This window comes from Ursus arctos, unplaced genomic scaffold, assembly GCF_023065955.2.
Source record: "Ursus arctos isolate Adak ecotype North America unplaced genomic scaffold, UrsArc2.0 scaffold_33, whole genome shotgun sequence".
NCBI classification, from domain to species: Eukaryota; Metazoa; Chordata; class Mammalia; order Carnivora; family Ursidae; genus Ursus; species Ursus arctos.
In genome coordinates, this window is record NW_026623019.1 from 22,130,940 (window position 1) to 22,154,017 (window position 23,078).

The 23,078-nt window shown below is 43.3% G+C and overlaps 1 protein-coding gene across 3 annotated transcripts in view; it reads right to left on the reverse strand.

The window, feature by feature from the left end:
• FRMD3 (FERM domain containing 3) overlaps positions 1-23,078 on the reverse strand; it is a 295,847-nt gene that overhangs the window by 77,778 nt on the left and 194,991 nt on the right. For all 3 annotated transcript variants that reach the window (XM_044391132.3, XM_026518786.4, XM_057305659.1), the window contains exons 6-9: positions 21,026-21,149; positions 5,467-5,554; positions 3,842-3,930; positions 757-820 (exon numbers count right to left, since the gene is read on the reverse strand). In XM_044391132.3, coding sequence (XP_044247067.2) covers positions 757-820; positions 3,842-3,930; positions 5,467-5,554; positions 21,026-21,149 — 365 coding nt within the window. The remainder of the gene's footprint in view (positions 1-756; positions 821-3,841; positions 3,931-5,466; positions 5,555-21,025; positions 21,150-23,078) is intronic.

Below are 23,078 nucleotides of genomic sequence, written 5' to 3' on the forward strand. Positions count from 1 at the left end.
AGCTTTGGAAGTATTCTTTGCTGGTTTCATAAATCTATATTTTGGCAGACTACAGAGGTAGGAGGAGGCTCCATTTTCCTTTTTTTTTTTTAAATTCAAATTCCAGTTAGTTAACACGCAGTATAATATTAGTTTCAGGAGCAGTTTCCATTTTCTATCCCAGTCTATTTTTTACACAGCAGTATATGGTCAAGCATTGCTCCCTGACTTTGTTCTTTTTTTCTTAAATTTTTTATTTAAATTCAATTTGGTTAACATGTCGTGGACTATTAGTTTCAGGGGTAGAATTTAGTGATTCATCAGTTGTGTATAACACCCAGTGCTCATTACATCACGTGCTTCCTTAAGGCCCATCGCCCAGTTGCCCCATCCACCCCCTCCAGCAACCCTCAGTTTGTTCCCTGTAGTTAAGAGTCTCTTATGATTTGTCTCCCTATTTTCAACTTATTTTATTTTTCCTTCCCTTCCCCTATGTTCATCTGTTTTGTTTCCTAAATTCCACATACGAGTGAAATCATAAGGTATTTGTCTTTCTCTGCTGGACTCATTTCACTGACTTTGTTCTTAAATGTGCAAACCCCTATTTGTTTACCTCTAAAATGTTCAGCAAACAGCTCCCATTATCATCGTAAACTTCAAAGTGGTGCTGTCTGGGGCTACAACACTAAAGGCACGTTTTATGCTCACGTCCCTCTCTCGTGTGCGCGCACACACGCGCACACACACAACTACAGGTTTAGAAAAGCAGTCACTGACCTCCTTCTGGGTGCCAATCACATAAAATGTCTTCCCTTCAAACTTCAATTTGTAGACATCTGGCCTAAGAAAAGAAAAATCTCTTTGGGTGAGAAGGAAAAAAAGAAAGTGGCAGCTAACCCAGGTACCTGGGTTTCCCACAGGAATCTGGCTGCCTCGCAAATACCAAGCCGACTGCAATGAAACAAGATATTATCTTATCATCAGTGAAGGCCTAATGAGCAGTGAAAAGCCCCCAAGTGAATTATACAGCAATTTTCTTCCCAAGAGAGGATCCGGAGGCAGCTCGGAATTATTTCTTCCATTTTTTACAGTCAAGCTGCATCTTTCTTCCAAGGAGCTCTGGAGCTTTTGTGAACGTTAACGACCAAAACAATATTAATTGGCCAGCCTACTTTGCGAGGTAGGAAGCATGTGATTATTTCCGGTCCGGGTAATGGAACGATATGGATTCACAGTGTCTGTCTCCCTCGCTCTTTCACATCCATCTTCGAGAAACGCACACACCAGGCTGCAAAATTTTCATTTCTGCTCTCCCTGCTCACGAGAGAATAGTTTTACTAAATATTGAGAGGTTGTGAGGACAGCTTGACACACGGTAGTCAAAAGAGGGACTTTGGGTTTTTATCTTAAGGAGCTGCTCAATTAAAATCAGCCTGAAATGGGGACCCCAGGTCACCTCCTTGGTGAGCAGCAACGTGTAAAGAGAGGAGACAATTCTATTTTTATTCCTTTGATCTGATTTCTAGGAGAGTGATTTGTGCCCCTGTGTTTTTTCCTGAGGGGAAAAGAACAGTGTGGCCACATTAAGCCGTTCGAACTTAGGAGAGGATTTGCAAGAGGGACACAGCTCAGTGGATGTTAAAAAACAAAAAACAAAACTAGGATTAATGTGGGAATAAAATCTGTTTTGGTAACATGTCCGCAGCTGTTCCAAATACACATGCCCAGGCAGAGGCTGGAAAGGGGCAGGGGTGACGTCAGCACCCCGCCAGGAGCGCCATGATGTAGAACCAGAAACGAATGGTCCGGGCATTGTCCATGTTGACTCTTCAGCAGACCCAGGAAGAAACAGAAGCTCAAGGTGCAGAGACTTGCAATTTAATCTGCACTTGAGACATGTCAGGTTCTCCCCTAACTACTTCAGAGCTCAAGCCGTTCAGAAACCTGAGGACCTAACCTGCAGGTCTTCTGTGCTCCTAGGGTAGGATGGGAGAAGTCCCCAGATTATCTGTGCTTCCTGAAGTCAATAGGAATCCCTAGGGAGCTTATTCTGGAATGGCCTGAAGGGTGATGAATACTGCTCTTTCCAAGGTGCGGGAAACACAGGGAAGAAAACTGGCCACCCCACCATGCTACTCGTACACAAGATGTCAGAGTTCATGAATCCCACCACTCACAACACGGCTGCATTTGCTTCTCCCCCAACTCCTTCCCTCCCTGTAAGGCAACCAGATGTAATGGATTCCCATCTTATGATGGAGTATGCAGAGACTCAGAAAAGCGAAGTGAAGAAGAGTTTTGAGAATGCTCATTGTGGAGAAAGAACAAGTGGGAGCAGAAAGTATGAGCTGAACAAAAGGCACTGACAGAGAGGTCAAGGAAGAGACTGGTGAAACCTGGGATCGCAGAAACAGGAGTAGAGGGTGTAGGAGTGGAGTGGACATCAGCTGGCTGATGCTAACCCAATAGAGAACGTTTGAAAGGGAGGGGGGGTGCCAAGAGCACAGTGCACGAGTGGGGGTGTTGATAAAGGGGTGCCGGGAATCCTGAAGCTAACAAAACCAAGAAACTGAGCTTCAGGTAAATGCAAGAGCATTTCCAACCCACGACTGAAGGTGGATGCCCTCTGGCCCATCAAGAAGAACTTCAGGCCACAGGGGGAGCCCACCACCCAGTGAGACATGATGGCAGGGGTGATGTGACAAACCTGTCAGGGGCCATCAGGGAGGAAACTGAATCAAGCTGAAGGTATGAACAAGACTGAGCCTTTACAATATTCCACATATGTTCAGCCTTCTTGCTCTTTGCCCAAACCATCTTCTCCTTGATTGGACACCATGGGCCCTGCTGGTCACCTACCCTGCTCCATCCTCCCACCTCTGTATTGACATGACTCAGACTTTTTTCTTCCTCAAGGTGATGGGTTCATACAGATTATGTTCTTTCCATACAGATCATGTTCTTTCCAGCCGCAAGAGTTGGGTCTTGATTTGACCAACCCAGTCGTGGAGTTCCCATCCTTCTCTGAGGAATTGATTTAAGTAAGTGATTGTGACCCAATCCTGCCCTACAAGATATACCGGAAGTTTCCTACAGGGCTTCTGTAAAACAAGTCCTCCATGTTTTAATAGGAGACACATGGAAGGGGATGTTCTCCTCCAGGCTCTAGGTGTTGCTGAATGAAGATGGGATGCACAGAGTTCCTTGTGTGGCCACCTTACAAGCATGAGCCTGGGGACAAAAGCCACCACCCTGGGATGACAGAGAAGGAAATGGAGACCCAGATCCTTCACGGTGTTGTCAGGCACTCAAGTTAAAGGATCATGGAAATGCCCGACCTCTGGAACTTTTACTGTGTAAAATAATCAGTCCTTTTATTTGTAAGCCACTGTGAGCAGATGTTCCTGTTACTTTGAGCCAAAAGCATTTTCACTGATAGACTGGGTAACACAGGAAGTGTCTGCAACAAGGACTCAACAGAGGAGAAGAGGAGAATGGAGAGGAGGGGGCAGGAGAAGAGGGTCCTGAGTTATTCAAAGGAACCTGCACTTTTACCCTGCCCTGCCCTACCCCAGGTTACCCCTCGGGCCAGAGCAGCCACTGCTGGTGAGGAAACACTGGATACCTTCTCTTTGGAGCCAAAGCGCCTGAGCCCAAGACACACCTCAGGTCTCCTGAGGTCTAGGGCAACCTAGGTTGGCTTTTATTTACAGATGAATAATGCCTTCATGAAGAAGCTCCATAGCAAAGAAATGAATACTAGGCATTCTACCGGACATTTCCAAACAGGCAGAATCAAAGGCTGGGGAAAAAAAGCAAGATCAAGAAAAATGGTAAGCTAGTTTCCCAAAGAAGTCCTTACCATTTTATCAAATGGATTCGCTTATTTCCCTGGAATACCACAAAGCCTGCTGCAGTGAATCCTAAAAATGTTGTTGTGCCTGTTGAATCCTGGAAAAAAAAAGAGAAATAAAAACATTTGGATGGAGAAATATAAAATAAATGATAAATGGCATTCTCATTCATCCTCTCCCTGGGTTAATTTCAGGTTAATTCCATTGATCATGGCAATAAACTGAGTTTATGAGATGGGACTTCCAAGGATAGTACTTCTAAAATCTGGGGAAGGTCCAGGAATATGTAGCTTTTTTCTTGGAGGAAGAGACCACCTACCTGTCCAAGAACATCCTGGGAAAAGGTAGGTTAGTCTCAAACCACTATGTCTATTTCCAAGTGTGTCCTGGGGCCACCCACGGTCTCAGAGTTGCCCTGTAATGTGGGCAAACTGCACTCAGTCATCGTTAGCCCCAGAATCAAAGATGCTATGAAACCAAAGCCCTAATTTAACTTGATTAAATTCCACACAAAATTCCTGGCAGTTTTAATGTAAAGATACGTCCAGAAATGCCCACTTCGCTTCCAGCCTCAACCAGAAAAACTAAGCATAGATCAGTAAAAGCAAAGGAATAACAGGAACAAAAATCAAGTCCATCTCCAAGTAATAAATAAGACAAACAGGCTCAAAATTGTGGATAAAATCTAATTCAGTAAATGGAATACACTGATTTATACCTGGCAAATATGCTAAAATAATTGTGCCAATTAAAAAAAAAAATGCCAATGTGAACAAGTACTATCAGCTCCCTGCCTCAGCGGCATGTTGGAATCATCTGGAAAGCCTGGTCTGCTCCCCCACAGACACTGATGTCATTGGGTGGCAGGAGTATGACGCTCCCCAAGTATTTCTAACGAGCAACCTGCACTAAGAGCTATAGAACTAGTTCTTCACCAAATACGATTAGCTGATCCTATGTGGGTAAGGAAATGTCCCAGCAGGACCCAAGAACTTACCTTTAAGAGCTTGGCTGAGATAAATGCTCAGTATAGAATTCTAGTGAGTGTCTGGTTGACATGTAGTTTAAGGTATGGAAAGAAGAAAACCATTTTCGTAAAACATTTCTAGAAATGCGTGCATCATCTTGGGGGCTTGTTAAAAAAGCATATCCCCCAGCTGTACCCCCAGGAGCTCTGGGGTGGAGCCCAGGTGATTCTGATACATGCTTGAGAGAAATACCGTCAAATAATATGAGCAAAGGAAACAAACAAAAAATTCCTAACGTCAAAATAAATTTTAAGTCCTTTTTTTTCTTCTACTTTCCCTGTCTTTAAGGTTGCCTTCTTGCTGACAAGGGTCTTCAAAATAAATCTGTTGGGACCCTATAACTTCTCAGGGGTAGAACCATGCATTTGATGGGTGAATGAATCATGTATGTTAGTTTAGGAAAGCGGGGCTACTACACAGCAATCAGCAAGCAACTGGAAGGCTTGTAACGGAGAAAATCAACCACCAGAACTTGTGACTACAGCCTACTGTTGTCCTTTCCAATTAGGGGCAATGGGTCAGCCTGTAGAAATATCCCACACACTAATTAACTCTCTGTGGACAAAACAATCGTTACAGGTCAGCCTGCTATGAGGGGCACTCACCTTGCATGGGTGGGGGTCCACCCCATAGGTTTCCAAAGTGTGAGCTTTCAGGAGTAAGTTAAATTCAGCAACGGCTGGGCTCTGGCCTCTAGAAACACACAAGAAAATTTTAGGGTATTAATACAGAAGATTACAGAACCTAGAGTCCCTTCATTCAATAAAATGGGATATTCTACACTAAAAAAAAAAAAAAAAGAGAGAGAGAAATCCCTACATAAATAATAATCCGGTAACACCGATCACCATTCCTCACCACGAGGAGCTCTTTGCTAAGAAATTGGAGCTCGTGTTCCCTGATTAATTGTTCCATAATAAACCTACGTGTAGTCTGAGGACTCCAGTGCCCCGTACAGTTAATCAAGGTTATCAAGTTACCAATAAGTAAAGCCTTGCAAATTCAATCTTAATATGAAATAGAACTCAGCATCTGTCCTTTCCTACTCACTTCAAAAGATTATCTAAGGTAAAGAGCATTCCCTCTTGCTCAGGGTAGAATATGGGCAATCCTGTCAGGCTACCAGCAAGCCTGAACAAAGCCATCCGCATAGGAAGAACAGTCAACCCTTCCACTGGAAGCCTCTGGATTTTGAAAGGAAATCTCAGCCACTAATCCCAGCTGTGCCCTCCAGGGTGGTAAACAAGGTCGTGGCCTCAGCGAGGAGGAAAGGGGCTGCAATAGAGATGACTGTGAAGCTTCTGGGGCCTAACTTCAAAGCAGGATCGTGCAGCATTTCAAAGACTCCACTTTTGACTAAACCCCGAACATATCTTAGAGAATCCAAAGCATGCTCCAAGGATAAATAGGTAACACTAACAACCAAGAAGAGTTTGCCAAAGAAAACAACAGGAAATTTTTATTTCTAAAATGCAGAATTATATTGTAGTATTAAATCTATTTCCATCCAAGCGTCTCCCCATAGATGGATTCCCTCCTTTACCCCTCAAAAGTCCTCATGCCTCTAAATCAAAACAGTATTCCATCTACCTTCTCCCTAAAGCCTTTTGAGATCTTCTCTTTACCCCCAGTGGCTGAAATTTCACTAGAATAGGTCTGAGGAGTGTCTTTATTTACATATCATGATCAGCACTGTGGGGACACTTCTAATCCAACGACTTGTATTCTTCCATGACTGTTTGATTCTTCTCTTCCTCACCCCCTTTCTCTCTCCTCTCCTTTGAGAGGCCCAAGCAAATGGACCTTGAAACCCCTAGGTCTCTCCTCCATGCCTTATAACCCTTGTTTCTTCTAAATGTGTCTTTTTGTAACACATTCTGAATTATTTTTTTTCAAGATTTTATTTATTTGTTGGGGGACGGGGTGAGGAGAGCACAAGCAGGGGGAGTGGCAGGCAGAGGGAGAAGCAGGCTCCCTGCTGAGCAAGGAACCCAACACGGGACTCGATACCAGAACCCTGGGATCATGACCTGAGCCAAAGGCAGATGCTTAACTGACTGAACCACCCAGGCGTCCCTTTTCTGAATTATTTCTTAATTCAAACTTCCAGCTTGCTAATTTATTCTTCAGCTTCATACATCTGCTTTTCTTGAGTTTTTTTAAAAATACCAATTAAAAGTTTCATTTCCAACATAATACCTATTTGGTTCTTGAAATAGCTGCTTGTTTCTATTTCATGCAATACATTCCTCTTATTCCTCTGAGGAAATTCCACTTTGTTTCCTTTAAAGCCCAATCCTGTTTGCTGTTAATGCTGCTTTCTTGGCAAGGGTCCTTTGGTTCGCTAAGTCAGAATCTCTCATTCATGGAGTTGATGTTTTCTTAAGTGTTGGGTGATTCACAGATGGACTTTTTTTTTTTTTTTTTTATCTGACGTTATCTGTTTAACGCAGTGGCCTCCAGAGGTTTGTAAGGAAGGAGTGAATGGTGGGGCATGCCATCTGGGAGGAGTGTGTGTTAGTAACTTGATTTTAAACTGAAGGTTGTAATTCTTCTGGGTGTTGCCCACACACGGGGTACCTCCAGCTCAAGCCTGCTGCTGCCCACGAGGAACCAGAGAAAGAGGTCAAAGCTACCCAACTGAGCCAAATGCAGTTGCCCACTCACCATGATGGCGGCCCTGTGTATCTATTGCCTGAAGCACCCAGAACCACTTCTACCCTACATATGTGTTTAACCTGGATTTGCTCCATCTGTTTCCCATCTTCCAGAGACACTGTCAGACTTCTGATCCAAAAATGGTATCCTTTCCTGGATCTGCTTTCTAGTACCTTTTCCATTAACTATAGGGCCTTGGAGAAGGAAGAAGAAGTAGCCATATGTGCTACCTTTTTCTTTCAAAAGAAGAGATAATTTTTAATCCACCCTTTACAGAATATTTCTGAGGGATTAATCAAACACCTGCTTTAAGAAAATAATGTCTTTCTAAAGCCTTTTGGGCTTTCCTCTATAGCCTTAGTGTTCTAAAGTTTCCCTGTGAGATCACAAAGGTAACATCTTTATTTACTCATCCTGATCAGCACTGTATGGGCCCTTTCAATGCAATTCCTATCTTTCTTTCATTCTTTTTTCAAGTCACAGTCACTGTTATTATATCTCTTCTTGATACCATAACAACAAGTTCAAAAACGTCACCACTATATTGATGGGAAAGGGACAAGGGGTTTTTAAAAAGTTTTTTCAATACATACAAGGATTTCTCCATAGCTCTCTTAAGTTCTAAGAGTACTATTTTACCTTCCACTGAAAAATAAATTACTAAATCCAAATATTAGATGCTATTTCCTCCCCGCCACATTCTCACTCACTCACCCATACATTCATAGCTCCCCCTGACAAGGGACAAAGCACAGAGCTGAGCTGTCCAGCATGTTACTAAGCAGCACCCCCACTCTAGTGGCCCTCAATGCAGACTTCAGCCTAATGACCCAGACGGGGGGCCAAAGGGAACCAGGACCAGAGCCAAAGCAGCCCAAGCCATTAGCTCTGCTCCAGGCTAATCCTCCTGCTTGACATGAAAGGGCTCTACTCTGGAGACCTGGCCATGCTCCTGGTGGTTAAAATGTCAGCACCTTTGTATATAAGCTACACATTGTTTATTCTTAAAATCCCAGTTTGGTTTGAAAGCTCACCCCTCTTTTGTATTCAGTCTGGGAACAAGTTAATTGTGAAAGGTTGTAATTTGGAAGTTCGTGTTGGAAAGTGAGAAAGTTCTGCTTCCCTAGGTGGTCTGACCCTGTTCCTGTCCTTTGTAAATCCGACAGATGGCAGCAGGTGCAGTGCCACGCAGCTCCAGAGGGGGCGCCGTTAAACTCAAAGACCTCTGCTCATTGGGACATCTCATTCAGGGTGTGAAATGGTGAGCCCCAGTGCGGGGAAAAAGATTTCACTAACATGTATAATCAAGAAAAAGACCTATGTAGAATTTTTTTTAACTCCTATAAATCAATAAACAATACACTTTTTAAAATATATATTTTATATATATTTTAAAATATATATTTTATATATATTTTAAAATATATATTTTATATATATTTTAAAATATATATTTTATATATATTTTAAAATATATATTTTATATACATATATATTTATATATATATAACATTTTATATACATATATATTTATATACATATATAACAAATATATATATATTCTAAGAAAAAAATATATATATATTCTCAGAAGAAAAATCAGCATAAGACATACATAGGCACTTCATAAGATATCCAAATAGCCCACAACTAGTGAAAATGTGCTTAACCTCTTTATGATCAGGAAAATGTAAATTAAAACTATGAGAAATCATTTCTACAACGATCTAAATAGTTAAAATTTAAAACCTAGTACCAAGCACTCATGAGGCTTTGCAGGAAAAGCAACCCTTAATACTGCCAGTGGAGCAGCAATGTGGTAGAACTTTCTGGGAAACTGGCATTATCTACAAAAGTTCAACATGTTTACCCTATAATATGACGATTCCATTAGTAGTTCCATATGCAACAGAAACTCGTGTGTGCCGCACCAAGAAATATACAGAATTATCGTAGTAGTGCCTTTGTAGTAGGAAAAAAAATAGGAAACTCAAATGTCTACCGACAGGAGAATAGATATACAACGGGATGCTATACAGCCATGAAATGAAATGAACTAAAGCTCCACACAAGATGGGTGACTATCACAGAAATAAAACTGAACACAAGAGGGGCACCTGGGTGGCACAGCGGTTAAGCGTCTGCCTTCAGCTCAGGGCGTAATCCCGGCGTTATGGGATCGAGCCCCACAACAGGCTCCTCTGCTATGAGCCTGCTTCTTCCTCTCCCACTCCCCCTGCTTGTGTTCCCTCTCTCGCTGGCTGTCTCTATCTCTGTCAAATAAATGAATAAAATCTTTTAAAAAAAAAAGAAAAAAAAAACTGAACAGAAGAGGACAGATATAAACGAATACACACTGAATGAATTCAGTTTACAGAGTTTTCAAAAATGAGTAAAACACAACTAATGTGTTAAAAGTCAGAGATGTGATCACCTTTGGGGAGGAGGGAGAAGGCAAATATTGAGAAGGGGCAGAAGAGAAGCTTCTGGGGTGTTACCAATTCTCCCTGACTTGGGGGGTAGTTACCTACATGCTTGCTTGGTAATAACTCACCGAGCTTTATATTTACGCCTTGTACACTTTTCTGATTCTGTTATACTTCAATTTTTAAGAGCTTAACAGAAAAGAAAAAAGGTTATGAAGCACTGGGGACCCTCATGTACTGTGGGTGTGAATGTGAGTTGGGGCAATCCCATTAGCAACAAGCCATCACTTCCTAGAAAAGCTCACACTCTATGGCTCTCCAATTCCACTTAGGTTCATACCTAGGCTAAGAACTCCTTTACATACACTCCCATGAGAATTATTCAAGAAGCCTAGATAACCCAAATGTCCATGAGCAGAGTGGATACATAAAATGTGACATGGTCACATCATAGAATATTAGTTACATAGAAGGACAAATGAAGACCTAGGGCTACATGCATCCACGTGGAACAGCCTCAAGCACACTGCTGATGACCAAGTGAGACGCAAGACTAGAGTATGATTCCATTTTAGGGAAGTCAAAAACAAAGCAATGCATGATTTAGTGATAACACGAAGTACATTTACAAAGGCAAAATGAGAGAATGAATAACCCCAAATTCAGAACAGTGCAGAGGAGGGAAGGGGGTGATCTGGGAGGGGTGCACAGGAGACTTCAGAGCATCTGGTGATATTCTAATTCATAAGCAGAGTCAGGGGGTCCTGGGCCTTTTTTCAACTATTCTTTAAACTACACATATGTCGTAAATACTCATATGTTATATATTTGCAATGATTAAAAGAGGAACAATTCCTGCCTTTTTAATAAAAGAATAAGTAGATAAAATAGTGTACAGTCCAAAAGCAACACTGAACTAAACAGAACTGGTCAGGAACATCATAGAAATGCATGCAGTGCTACTTTCTACTAAACTCTAATGTTCTGAGCAATATATGATCACTTATGTTGTCAAGCAATGTCTGTATTCTGTCGCTTAATAATCATAAAGGAGGACTGCTTATCCTCCTTTTGTAGATGAGGATTCTGACATTCAGGAGGAAAAATAACTTGCTCAAAGTCACTCGGCTAGTGAACGCAGAAGTGAGGTTCAAATCCAAGTCGGCTTGGTCCCAAAGCACTTCTCAGTGCCTGTGCCACCATCACTACCAACACGATATGGTCCAGAGCCGTGTGCCTGCCCTCCTACGTGCCCTGGCAGAGCATATCAAAATGACAGTTTCCATCAGTTCTTAGAGAGAGCCTCTTTCAAATTCTAAACATTGCATCTTACCAGTGATGAGGCAATCCATTCCAGGTGCTTGATATTCAGACCTGATGGGAGAGCAGTGAGGTCTCAATTTTAATCTAGGTCAGAGATCCGCAAACTAAAGCCTGCAGGCTGAATCCTGACCACCACCAGGCTTTGTGCAGCCCTTGAGCCAAGATTGGTTTTCCCATTTTTAAATGGTTTAGAACAATCGAACAAAGAATAGTAATGTCATGACCATGAAAATTACATGACATTCACATTTCAGGACCAATTCTTACTGGAACACAGCCACACCCATCTGTTTGCATACTGCCTATGGATGCGGTCATGCTCCAAGGGCAAGATTGAGTAGTTGGAACAGAAATCCTATGATCTGCACCGCCTAACGTAGAAAAAGTTTGCTGAGCCCTGAGCTAGAAACTGCACACAGGAATAGAGAACCACTAATGCTAGAGCTCCTTGATTCCATGAAATGAAGATAAAAATAGTCCCTACCATGAAGATCTGGTGTACAAAGCAAACAGTTGACAGATGAAAAGCCATTAGACTAGTGCCTGGCACAGAGCATGGTCTCTCCTCACCCTCAGAATAGCCTTTGTTCCCCTGCTAGCCCTGTGCATGACTGAAATCAGAATTTTGATGTTGGGGGAAATGTCAGGAAGCATGTCAAGATATTCAGAGCAAAGCCAAGGCCCCTCTTTAAAATAAAAGTCCTCAAATTGGTATCCTTTGCTTTGGGTTTGACTGCAGATCTCCAACAGCTAAGCACTGAAAAGACTTCATCTAAGAAGTTACCCACAGAGAAAGGCTAACTGCAAATGTTCAGAGTAGGGAAAGGGTTCAAAACGAATGGAGGAAAGGTAGAGACACTAATATCACTAGAAACTAAGTCTCCCTGACTCACCAAGGAAGAAACCATTTAATGATCAGGTTTTCAGGAAGACACTAAGGCCAATTAACCAAATTTTTTGTTTGCCCCCTCAGATCTCCCATTGGACATTTGTTTCTGGCAAAAACTCTGTTTGGTAATGGAAAATAAGGATTTTCTATCCTTTAAATCTTGCATCAGGAGCTGTTCTACTAAGAGTAATAGTGTCTCTAATGAGACATTGTGATGTAAAGACCAGTGATTAGTTGAGTTCTTTAAGAGCTAACAATTCTCTAAAAATACGCTTTTCTAATAAATTCGGTGAGGTTGGGTAATCACGTCTCCCTTCTGCCTATCTGGTATTCTTTTTGCCAAAAGGAACACTCTCTTATTGATCCTCCCTTAGCATACCATACCAGATTACAGAAATGTGCAGTAGTATCCTAAGAATGAGTGCAAATTACTAGTGTACGTTAATTGTGCATATTATTAGTGTACATTAATTAAATGAGGTGTGTGTCTTGCCAGCAAGGACCTGGATTGCTTGGAGTGTGGTTGGCAGGAAAGGGTAGATCTGGCTCCACCTAATCCATTTGGGTCTCTGCGTTGCAGAATTAAACTCAGCAAAGTAGAACTCCCAACCTTAGTTAAGTTAGGTTTTCTGTAACTTGGTTGCCTCTTTGCTCAGATTTACCTTTGTCGCAACTTTGGTTAGAGTTTACTCACCCCTGGTTTCAAATGCTTGAGAATGCTCTCGGAACTTACCCTTCAGCAGGGCTTGGGATCTTAGCACCCATAAGACTCTGGAGAGTTCTCTACGCTTTACAGCCCTGCTCTCAACTTTTTGAGCTTCAAGGAGTCTCCTTTGCTCTCCAGTCCCATCTCTGGCTCTCAGCACTTCAGAAGGACCTCCCTGTGTGGTCCTTTCCCTGCTGTGGGCAAGAGCTACCCTACCCTGGCTGAAAGTCTGGAGCGCCTCGGAGGAATTTCACTCAGTTCTCCAGCCCTGTCTGACTTCTTCCCTCTTCTCTTGGTGAAGGCCTAGGGCCAAATGGTGGTGGAAAGTGCAACTCACTCTGTAGCTGGAGTCTTGGCTATCCGAATCAGTTAAGTCAGCCCACTCATGGCCATTGAAAGCTTGCTAAAGATATGGCTGGTTCCCTTGTCCCCACCTACGGCGTACTCCTCCTCCTCCTTCCACACCAGCAGAAGTGAAGCCAGCGCAGGTCTCCACTGTCCCAGGAAGGACATTCTGGATTTCAGTATTTAGGTTTCTTTGCGCTCAGATTGGTTTCAAAACCACGATTCTGTAGTCTGTGTAGCTTAATGTGTTATCTTGGTGTTGGGGGAGATGAATGTCTCAGGCTTTTCTACATCCTAACTAGGAAAAGAGTCCAGTCTGTCATTTCTAATTGTTACGAGAGGAACAGGATCTCTTACGAACGCCTTGGGGACCATTAGGAACCATCCCTATGAGAGCATTAGACAGAACACTATTAATCTGGGTAACTGCCATGCTATGAGATGGTGGGAATGCCCTGGGGCCAGACAAGGACAAGAGTTGCAGGAGAGCAGTCACTTAGGAAGACAGCAGAGCACTGTACAGGAAAACACAGGTTTCAGGTCAAGGTCTATTGCTTCCTCATTGTAGGGCCTCCGATAAATTAATTTCTCGGGCATCTGATCCTTACTGGTCCAAGAAGGTGGTCCCAAACTCAGTATCAATGGAGGCAGAAGGTGAACCGGCAAAGCAGGGATGGTGGCAATTTGGAGAGCAAAGGAGTCTTCTTACAGAGCACTGCAGCTTAGGTCCGGCTGCGTGTTGCCACAAAGGGAAAGGCCTAGTGTTACCAAACCACCCGGAGCAAGAAAAGCTGGGACTTTCTGGCAACTGATTCCATTTTAAAAAACTTATTTGGCCCAAAGAACATATATCTGGGTCACAGTGTAATTCAACAACCATCACTTTATAACCCCTGCTGTGGACTCCAAGAGTCCTGTAAGTGTAATAACCAGGTGTCAATTGTTTGGCTTTTGGCTAGTGACCTCTGGGTATTCAAAGGCTCTGGGTGGTAGTTGTAGCTGTGTATGCCTGATGAAAATTAGGAAGCAAATTAATTGTTACTTTATGAGTATTTTTTTGAGATAAAATCTTTTGAAAACATGAGGTCATGGGGGAGTATAGATGATGAAGGGGACCCCGGCTTGGTGGTAAAGCAGTTGAAGATCAGTGGGCTAGGTCACTCAATACTTCCACGGATCCTGACACAGAGGGGCCTTGTAATTCATACTTGTTACATGAAGAGATGAACAAATGGATGGATGGTTGAATCATGAATGGGTGCCTGGATGGGTGGACAGACAGATGCGTATGGATGAATCAGGGATGGGTTTGTGGATGGACAGAGAGGTGGGTGGATGGATATACTGTTACAAGTTCACCTAAAATTCAAAAGGTTTTTGACGATGCATAATTTACATGTCCCATGTCAAGCATGATCAAAGAATGTATTAAGTCATGGCTGACTCAAGCTGTCAACACTACCCCTCTCTTGTCCTTCACAGCCATGTTGCACTTCGGTGACATTGCTCTTTTGCCTTTCAAGTCACTGTAGCCAGATTTTACCTGTATAAAAGCATTGGTGACTTGGGTGCACACACAATTTGCCCCTGGCCCAACCCTCCCCAGAAATGTCCCTGACTCCAGGCCACATAATACAAGGATTCAGTTTTTACAGGAGAAACATGTGATGCCATGTAATTCCCCCTTCCAATTCCTATGCCAAATAAGAACAGAAAATGGAAACGGATTTGATAACCCATCAGAGAGAGAGAGAGAGATTAAAATGAGAGACTTGATGGGGCACCTGGGTGGCTCAGTCAGTTAAGCGTCTGCCTTCAGCTCAGGTCATGATCCCAGGGTCCTGGGATCGAGTCCCCCATCAGGCTCCTTGTTCAGCAGGGAGCCTGCTTCTCCCTCTGTCTGCTGCTCCCCCCTGCTTATGCGCTCTCTGACAAATAAATAAAAGTCTTTTAAAAATAAAATGAGAGACTTGAGAAGGGGAAGGACACGTGAAGGGGGGAGTAGAAATGATGGGAAGCACATCTCAAAGAAGATTAGAAGTTGTAAAGTAATCTGATCTTTCCCATTTTCCTTTCACACAATAAACGCTCTTCCCAAAACTGCACAAAAGCATTTCCTGAGGGGGTTCTTATGATCTGTTCATCAGAAGCACGGGTAGAGGGTATTTATCATAGCGGGTCACTTATCTCTAGAAAGCTAGATATTTCTGTATCTATAAATCCTTGCCAGGAGGCACACGATTTACAGGGAACTTGAATTTTGAGAAATAGAAAGAGATAATGAGTCTGTCTGAAATCCACTCAGTATCATTATTGCTTCCAGCACAAGCCTCACTGCATCAGATCATTATGATGATAGCTAATTGGATAATTTTTCTGCTCTTTAAGGACAAGGAATATACTTCATCAAAACCACTTCACCACCAAGTGAGAGTTTTGAATATTTAAAAGCTGATGCCCTGTGCCTGAAGCTAGTTCAAATGTCTTCGCCTCTAATGAGAAACCCGATAAACTGGTATTGAGAGAACTAGCTGAGTAGAAACTCTAGGAAAACCTCCAGAGAAGCCTCTCTGGGTTCCTGATAGTGAAATCAATCATATTCTTGATCTTCGACCCCCTCTGGGCACCCTCAGGACTAAGGGAATGGGTATTCCCTTCTAACCCACATGGTCGTGATTAAAGCTGTGTGGATAACAGTAACCAGGACAGTCAAGGATAAGAGAACGGTCCCTTCCCTAGGGGTTGTGGCAACAGCCTCTTCCAGCCACCAGAGGGCTCTGGAAGGAGCACTAACCTATCCCTAAGCAGTCCGCATGCTAGGACCTCATCTCTGCCTACCCAACTCAAACGAAATCTGTAAATTGTAAGATTCTTTCTTATACATAGTCTTAAAAACAAATACGGCTCTTTTGTCTTAAAATTATCTACAGAGGCAGGCAGTGAGGCAGAAATTAATTCCAGACCTGCTCTGCCATGTGTTTAGGAGTCTGCAAACTAGAACCCACGGCTCAAATCTGGCCCACCACCTGTTTGGTCAATCAAGTTTCGCTGAATCGTAGGCCACTAATTTAGGTATCGTCTTTGTCTTCGTTCGCTCTACAAAAGCATAGCTAAGTGGCTGCAATAGAGACCATGTGGCCCAGAAAGCCTAGATAGATAGATAATATCTATCTATCTATTATCTGCTCTGATCTAGAAGAATCATTCAGTCCAGTGAGTTTCAGCACTAACATCTATTCAATAATATGAATCCTACATCCCCACGTCTTCTAGTTTACAGGATATTAGGAGGCCCAGCAGCATCTCTATTAAATCTTTCTGAATAAAGCACTGTTCACTGCACACCTATTTGAATGACCAAAATCAAGAACATTGAAAACACCAAAGGCTGGTGAGATGTCCAGGAACAACAGAAACTCTCATCCGTTGCTGGTGGGAACGCAGCCACTTCGGAAGATGGTTTGAGGATTTCCTTCAAAACTAAACATACTCTCACCATACAACCCGGCAACCATGCCCCTTGGTATTTACCAAAGGAGTGGAAAATGTATGTCCACACAAAAGGCCGGCACGTGAATGTTTACAGCAGCCGTATTCATAATTGCCAAAGCTTGGAAGCATCCAAGATGTCCTTCAGTAGGTGAGTGCATAAATCGCGAAACATACACAGGCCACAGAATATTTTTCAGCAAAAAATGAGCTGTGGATGAAAACACGTAGAGGGACTTTAAGAGCCTATCGCTAAGTGAAAGAAGAGAACTTGCAAAGGCTGCATACTGTCGGATTCTAAGGACACGGTATTCTGTCAAAGGCAAAACTATGGAGACGGTTAAAAGATCAGTGTTTGCCAGTGGTTGTGGGGGAGGGAGAGAGGAACAGGCAGAGCACAGAGGATTTTTAGGGCAGTGAAACCACTCTGCAGGATACTATCATGGTGGATACATGTCATTATACTATTGTCCATCGAATGTACAACATCCAGAGAGAACCCTAAGGCAAACTATGGATTGGGGGGGATAAAGATGTGTCAGGGTCAGTTAATCAATGGCAACAAACGCATCACTCTGGTGGGGATGCTGATAACGAGAGAGGCTGTGCAGGGAGAATAGGGGAAATCTCTGTACCTTCCACTCAATTTTGCTGTGAATCTAAAAAATAAAGTTTTTTAATAAAAAAGCTTATTTAAAAAGCCTGTTTGTTAATGAGATTGTGAAGGCCGTTAAGAGCTGTTTGTCAGCTCGCTCCAGTTTGCACCCTCCTTGCCATTAGGAGAACCATGTGGTTAGTTGTGGACTAGTTATGGCCACAATGGTTACGTGGAAGTGACATGTGTCACTTCCAAGCTGAAGCAAGAACTTCCAGAACTCTCTTTTCCCTCTGGCTTCACAACTGGCAAATTGAAACCTGTGAGTGTCCTGGGTGACAGTGGTGAGCAGAGACTCTCAGCTGATATCTGGTAGACACGTAACAGAACAAACAATAAGTCTTGCTTGTTCTAAACACTGATCTTTTGGAGTTGTTTCCTCAGCAAAATCTAGTTTATCATGACTAGTACAGAGATGATCGATAACTATGTTATTACATTTGCAAAACTGTCACTTCTCCCTACCCCCCCCTCCTGTTCAGACGGCACATTTAAGAAGCAAAGTTGGCCCAATCATAAATTCCAATCTTCATTCACAAATCTCTTAACATCTAAAGGAATCTAAGTTGATGGAAATTCTAACTACACTCTTGGTCTTCTTTTTTCAAGCACTTCAAAATTCCAGGGAATCTCCCTTTCTTCCCCCTAAAGAACGCTTATTCATGGCTGTCTATCACGCCATCTTCGTTCCACCTTCAAGCCGCATGTAGCCTCCCAGAGAGAGAGGCTCTTCCTCCTCCCCGGTTACTTTTCTCCCCAAAATCACAGCTTTTGTACCTTCCTCAGAAAGCACAGAAGGAGAACAATTCCAATCAACTAAAAAGGCAGAAGAAGGTTGTGAACCCACACAGGGAAGTATGTTTATCTCACTGTAAATCATCCCTGCCATTTCTGCTATAGTTTGTGTCAAACCTGCCATCTCTTGGTTTCTTTTTCCATTGGTTTAGAAACCAGGCAGAAAGTAGAAGGTTAAGTTTTGGGGCCCCTCAAACCCCAACAAAGGCCAGCTGAATCCTCTCAGGAAGTTTCTGTGACAATAGTTCAATGATCACACATTATCCCTTTGTTGCGTGGGAGGGTCATGGGTGCAGCGATGACCTTGGAGAGTAAGATGGCAACACCTTAGTACAGCCTCGTATGGTTCTCTTCCATCTACAACTCCTTCCTGACACCATTGGATTTGCAAAGCAATCCAACCAAAGGTCCAATTTCCCACACCGGAAAAGTCAACACTTTCACAACCTGCGTGCGAAGGGCCCGCTGAACCCCCAGAGTAACCTCAGTCTCTACGGCAGGTTTCCAACCAGCTCTACAAAGTCTCTCCCCCTCTGCACTGTCACCTTGTTCTGCTCTTCTTATCTTCCCATCCAAACCTATAACCTCTCTCTGCTGCGCTGATGTAGAGGGAAATGCACAGCTACTTAAGGATGAACAAAAATTCATAGGAAAACACCCTCTGCACCTCTCCATGCGATGTCACAGAACTTCTGGCTGTTTAGTCCTTCGACATACAACCCTGACTTCCTCACGGGAGCTCTCTGGATGTTACAAACGCATAGTGCCTCAGAACAGCAGCGTCGATCAAGCCACGGAATTTACTTCCAAGATCTATAAACCACGGCTGATTGATGACCACCCGTGCTCCCCCTGGTGAAGGATGACTACTTTCAGGGTTATCAACAAAGGCCCAGGTGCTGGCACAAGATCCAATCTACAGTTTTCCGATTACGAAAAGCAAACTGGAATCTTCCTTGATTCACTCATTTACTCATGAAATTTGGGGACATCATCTGGCTATAAGGTTGCTCCAAACCCTCTTCTCTCTTTTTCAGGTCCTTGGCATCTCTTGTCTGGAGAGCAGAACTAACTAACTGGTCCTCCTCCTCACAGTCTCTACCCTCTGGCGCCACTGCCATGGTGATCGCTATGCGACACCAACATGACTGACTACCTGATTGCCTGACGGCTGCTCAGCGGAGCGGATCAGAGCATGAGTGTTGGTGTCAAGTAAGAGCAGGGTTCAAGTCCTGACTTTGCTGCTAAAGGGCAAGTCCTTAATCCACTCCCCATTGTGCTTTCTTCACCTTGGATTGGTACCAACAAGAGCACCTCCCTTGTAGAGTTGAGGAGGACTCAGTGGACACACGCAAGACTCTTAGCACAGTGTTTTGGCATCCAGTAATGCTCGAGAGAGGTCTACTAATATGATATGTCCTGAGCATTTGAGGTCCTGCAAATTCTGGTCACAGCAGGCCTCCTGATTCCCATTCCCACCAATCCACACAGTGGATAGCACTCCTGTGCCCAGAGGCTCTCGCTCTGTGCTGCCCAGACCCTGCTTGTCCACAACTCCGCAGCTAGAATGCTGGAACTTTATTTTTACCTCTACCATTCTCATCCCCAAAATGTAAAGAGTAGTCAGTGTCCTGTATTTTCCACAAAGCTTTTCATTAGGAGACAATGCTCTCAAATTACCCACAGAGACGGCATGTTGCTTTCTGAAATCAGTACAATTTTTTGATCCCTAATTATCTTTATCTGTTAAGACCAAAGGTCATCTTTTCCAAGGTGAACTATGCTGCCACCTTTAATGCCCACGTGTGTACTATGCTCAGACTCACCAGAAGGGGGAGTGCCTGCGTCAAGTAGGGAATTCAAGCACTCCCCGTCAAGGGGACAGTCCTTTGTTCCAGAATTCATAATCCGGTGACACTGTTTTTTTACATATACATACAATCACCAGAGATCCAGAAGATGGGGGCGTCTCAGTTCTTCCCGGTCTTCATCCATATTTGTCATAACATAACCCATGCTTATTACTCCCAAAGTGAACTTTTCCGTGATTTGCACAGATCTAAATTCTAGTCACGGACTAGAGCACCTGAGTTACCTGATTCCAAGTTGTCAGTGATTCCTCCCCATGCTCCGCTGCATACCTAGTAGCCTATGCAGAGCAGAAGCATCACACGGATTAAGAACACAGACTCTGGAGCCAGGCTGTGTGGACTGAAATCCTGACTCTGCCACTTGCTAGCTTGGGTAAGATGCTTAATCTCTCTGTGCCTCAGTTCCCTCATCTGCAGAATGGAAACAGCCATGGCGCCTCTCTCCTGGTCATTGTGAAGATGAAATGAGTCACTAGCACCAGTACTTAGAATGGTGCCTGGTACACCGTGAATACCGTCTGCGATTTTGCCCCTTCTACTGTTACTACTCTGTATCTAGACACCATCATCCTGGAACAGCACAGACAAGGAATACAGCAGACACTGAATCTGTCACCTTGAAAGCAGCTCAGCAAAGGAAATCTCATCGATAGATTTCATCCTACTTGGAGTCAAAGCTTCTAGCAGGGGCCACAGGAAAGGAAGCGGCAACGCAAAATTCACAATAGAAAGGATTACTTACCTTAGATTTCGCTATGGAAACTCAGGGTGGTTAAAAGCCATAGGAAGATATACGGCTCTAATCATTCTGTGTGGTTCATAGACAGCCATCTAGGGGACCCTGCGCTATGGAAGATCTTGACAGAGCCCCGAAAGCTTGCTCTGCTGCCTGAAACAGTCCACTCACACATTACCAATACTCTTACTTCACGGCACGATTTCCACATTCCCTGCAGTAAGAATACTTCCGCACTCCCATCATTCTTCCAAATGTCTACCCCTATTACCTGAGTTCGTTTTTATGGATTTCCACTATTTTTCTTTCCAGCTTCTGTGACTGCTTGGGGAAAATCTCAAACTCACTGATGTAATTCTCAGGATGCTCGTCAGGATCATAATCGCCGAGCTCAGCTGTGACCAGTAAAAAATAAGAGAGGGATTAAGAACAAGAATAGGGTACTTATGCAATGGGTCCCGCCACCCGGATGAAGAGCTGGCAGTAGCTCACCCAACGAAATGTATTTGTAGCCATGGGAGGACCACAGCCTGAGGGTCTAGAAGCCCATATTCTAGCTCAGATGTGGCCGTGTGAGCTCGGGCACTCAACAACCTCTTCGAGTCTCGTTTTCTTCATCTATATAATAAAGGAGTTTAAATAGTTGTTTTTCAATGGGGCACTACCGGCATTTGGGGAGCTAAGTAATGATTGTTTCAGACCATCCAAGGCATGATAGGACATTTATCACCCTACCCATCAGGTACTGAGTGTTAGTGGCACACCTAGTCATTGTGACCAACAGAGATGCTCCCGTATTTCCAAATGTCCCCTAGGATGTTAGTGGAAAGTCACTGGATGTCCTCAAGGTTTCTTTCATAGCTAATTTTCTGAGTCTAGGAGCTCTATGGCTGGAGCTGCCTGCTCTGAGATTTGCACAACTACGGTGCATCCAATTAAAAAAAAAAAAATCACAACATGAAGGCACCCAAGAAGACTGTACTTAGAAATAAATGGAAAGCTCCTCAGATTACAGAGTGTAAATCTAAGCACGGGCAAGGGTACCAGATGAAGGTTGTTGCCAGGTTCTAATACAGAGCACCTCCAGAGGGTCTCTAAGGGCAAAAAGAAATGCTGGCACATCTCAGAGCTCCCAGAGGGCCTAGGAGAGGATGGACCTAGAATGTGCACCATCCACAGCCAGGAGCAGCAAAGGTGATGCTCTGGCCATGGGGATACTTTTTACTGATTGCACAAGCCTGCTAAGGAAAATGGGCCAAAAGGGGCAAGTGTCTCAGGCACAAATGGCCCGGGAAAGAAGATGAAACGAGGGTGGGAAATTGTCTTAGAAGAACTTGATCACCAACATGACTTCGTAGTAGACAAAAATCAATATGCCTTGAGCACACCTGCAAAATCCCACCCGACTCTGCAATTTGTATGTACTGTCCTTTCATTGTTGGATCATCTAATGACTACAAAAGGACAAAACTGGGAGGAAAGCAAAGCTCTTTAAAGCTTCCTAATAGATTTCAAATTACAGAGTCCTTAAAACTACCTAAAGTGTATATTCCACATGAGGAAAGACTTTTAAAATAAGACCCCAAATACCATCAACCATAGGAGGGAAATTAATCAAATCAAATTAAAACACTTCTGTTCATTAAAGGTAGTCACACAGTCAAAATAAGAGACAACAAATTGAAAAAATATATTTGTAAAGTGACAAGGGCTGATATCTAGAATAAAGAAGAAATCCCTACCAATCCATAAGAAAATAGGCAGGAAGACCAGGAGGAAGATGGCCAAAGGATATATATAAAAAAAAATCAATACCCCGAGAGAGGTTCAAACTCATCAGTAGTCAGAGCTACGGAAACCAAAACAAGACATCACTTTACACCTATAAGATCGGCAAAACATTTAAGAAGTCGGATGATGCTACGTGTTGGCAGAGATATGAGGAAATGGAAATACTTGTACCCTTCCGGAGGCTCCTTGATGCACACAGCTCTTCTAACGAGCAAGCTGGGAATATTTAGTCAAATATTACAACCCAGCAATCCCACTTCTGGGCATGTATTCTAGGAAAACTAAGTACGGGAAAGGATATGAAGGCAACCTGGGTGTTCACTGTTGATGGAAACAATAAATAAAACATGAGCCATGTACCCTACTGGATGCTCCGTAGCAATTAAAAGGAATAGACGGAAACCCGAAAACCTGAACAGATCCCCAAAACAGTGTTTTGAGCATGAGAGGATTAAAATGAGTTTTATAGCCCCGTTTAATTTACAGAACTTAGAAGTGTATACACACAAAACAACGTCATCATTGATAAAGAC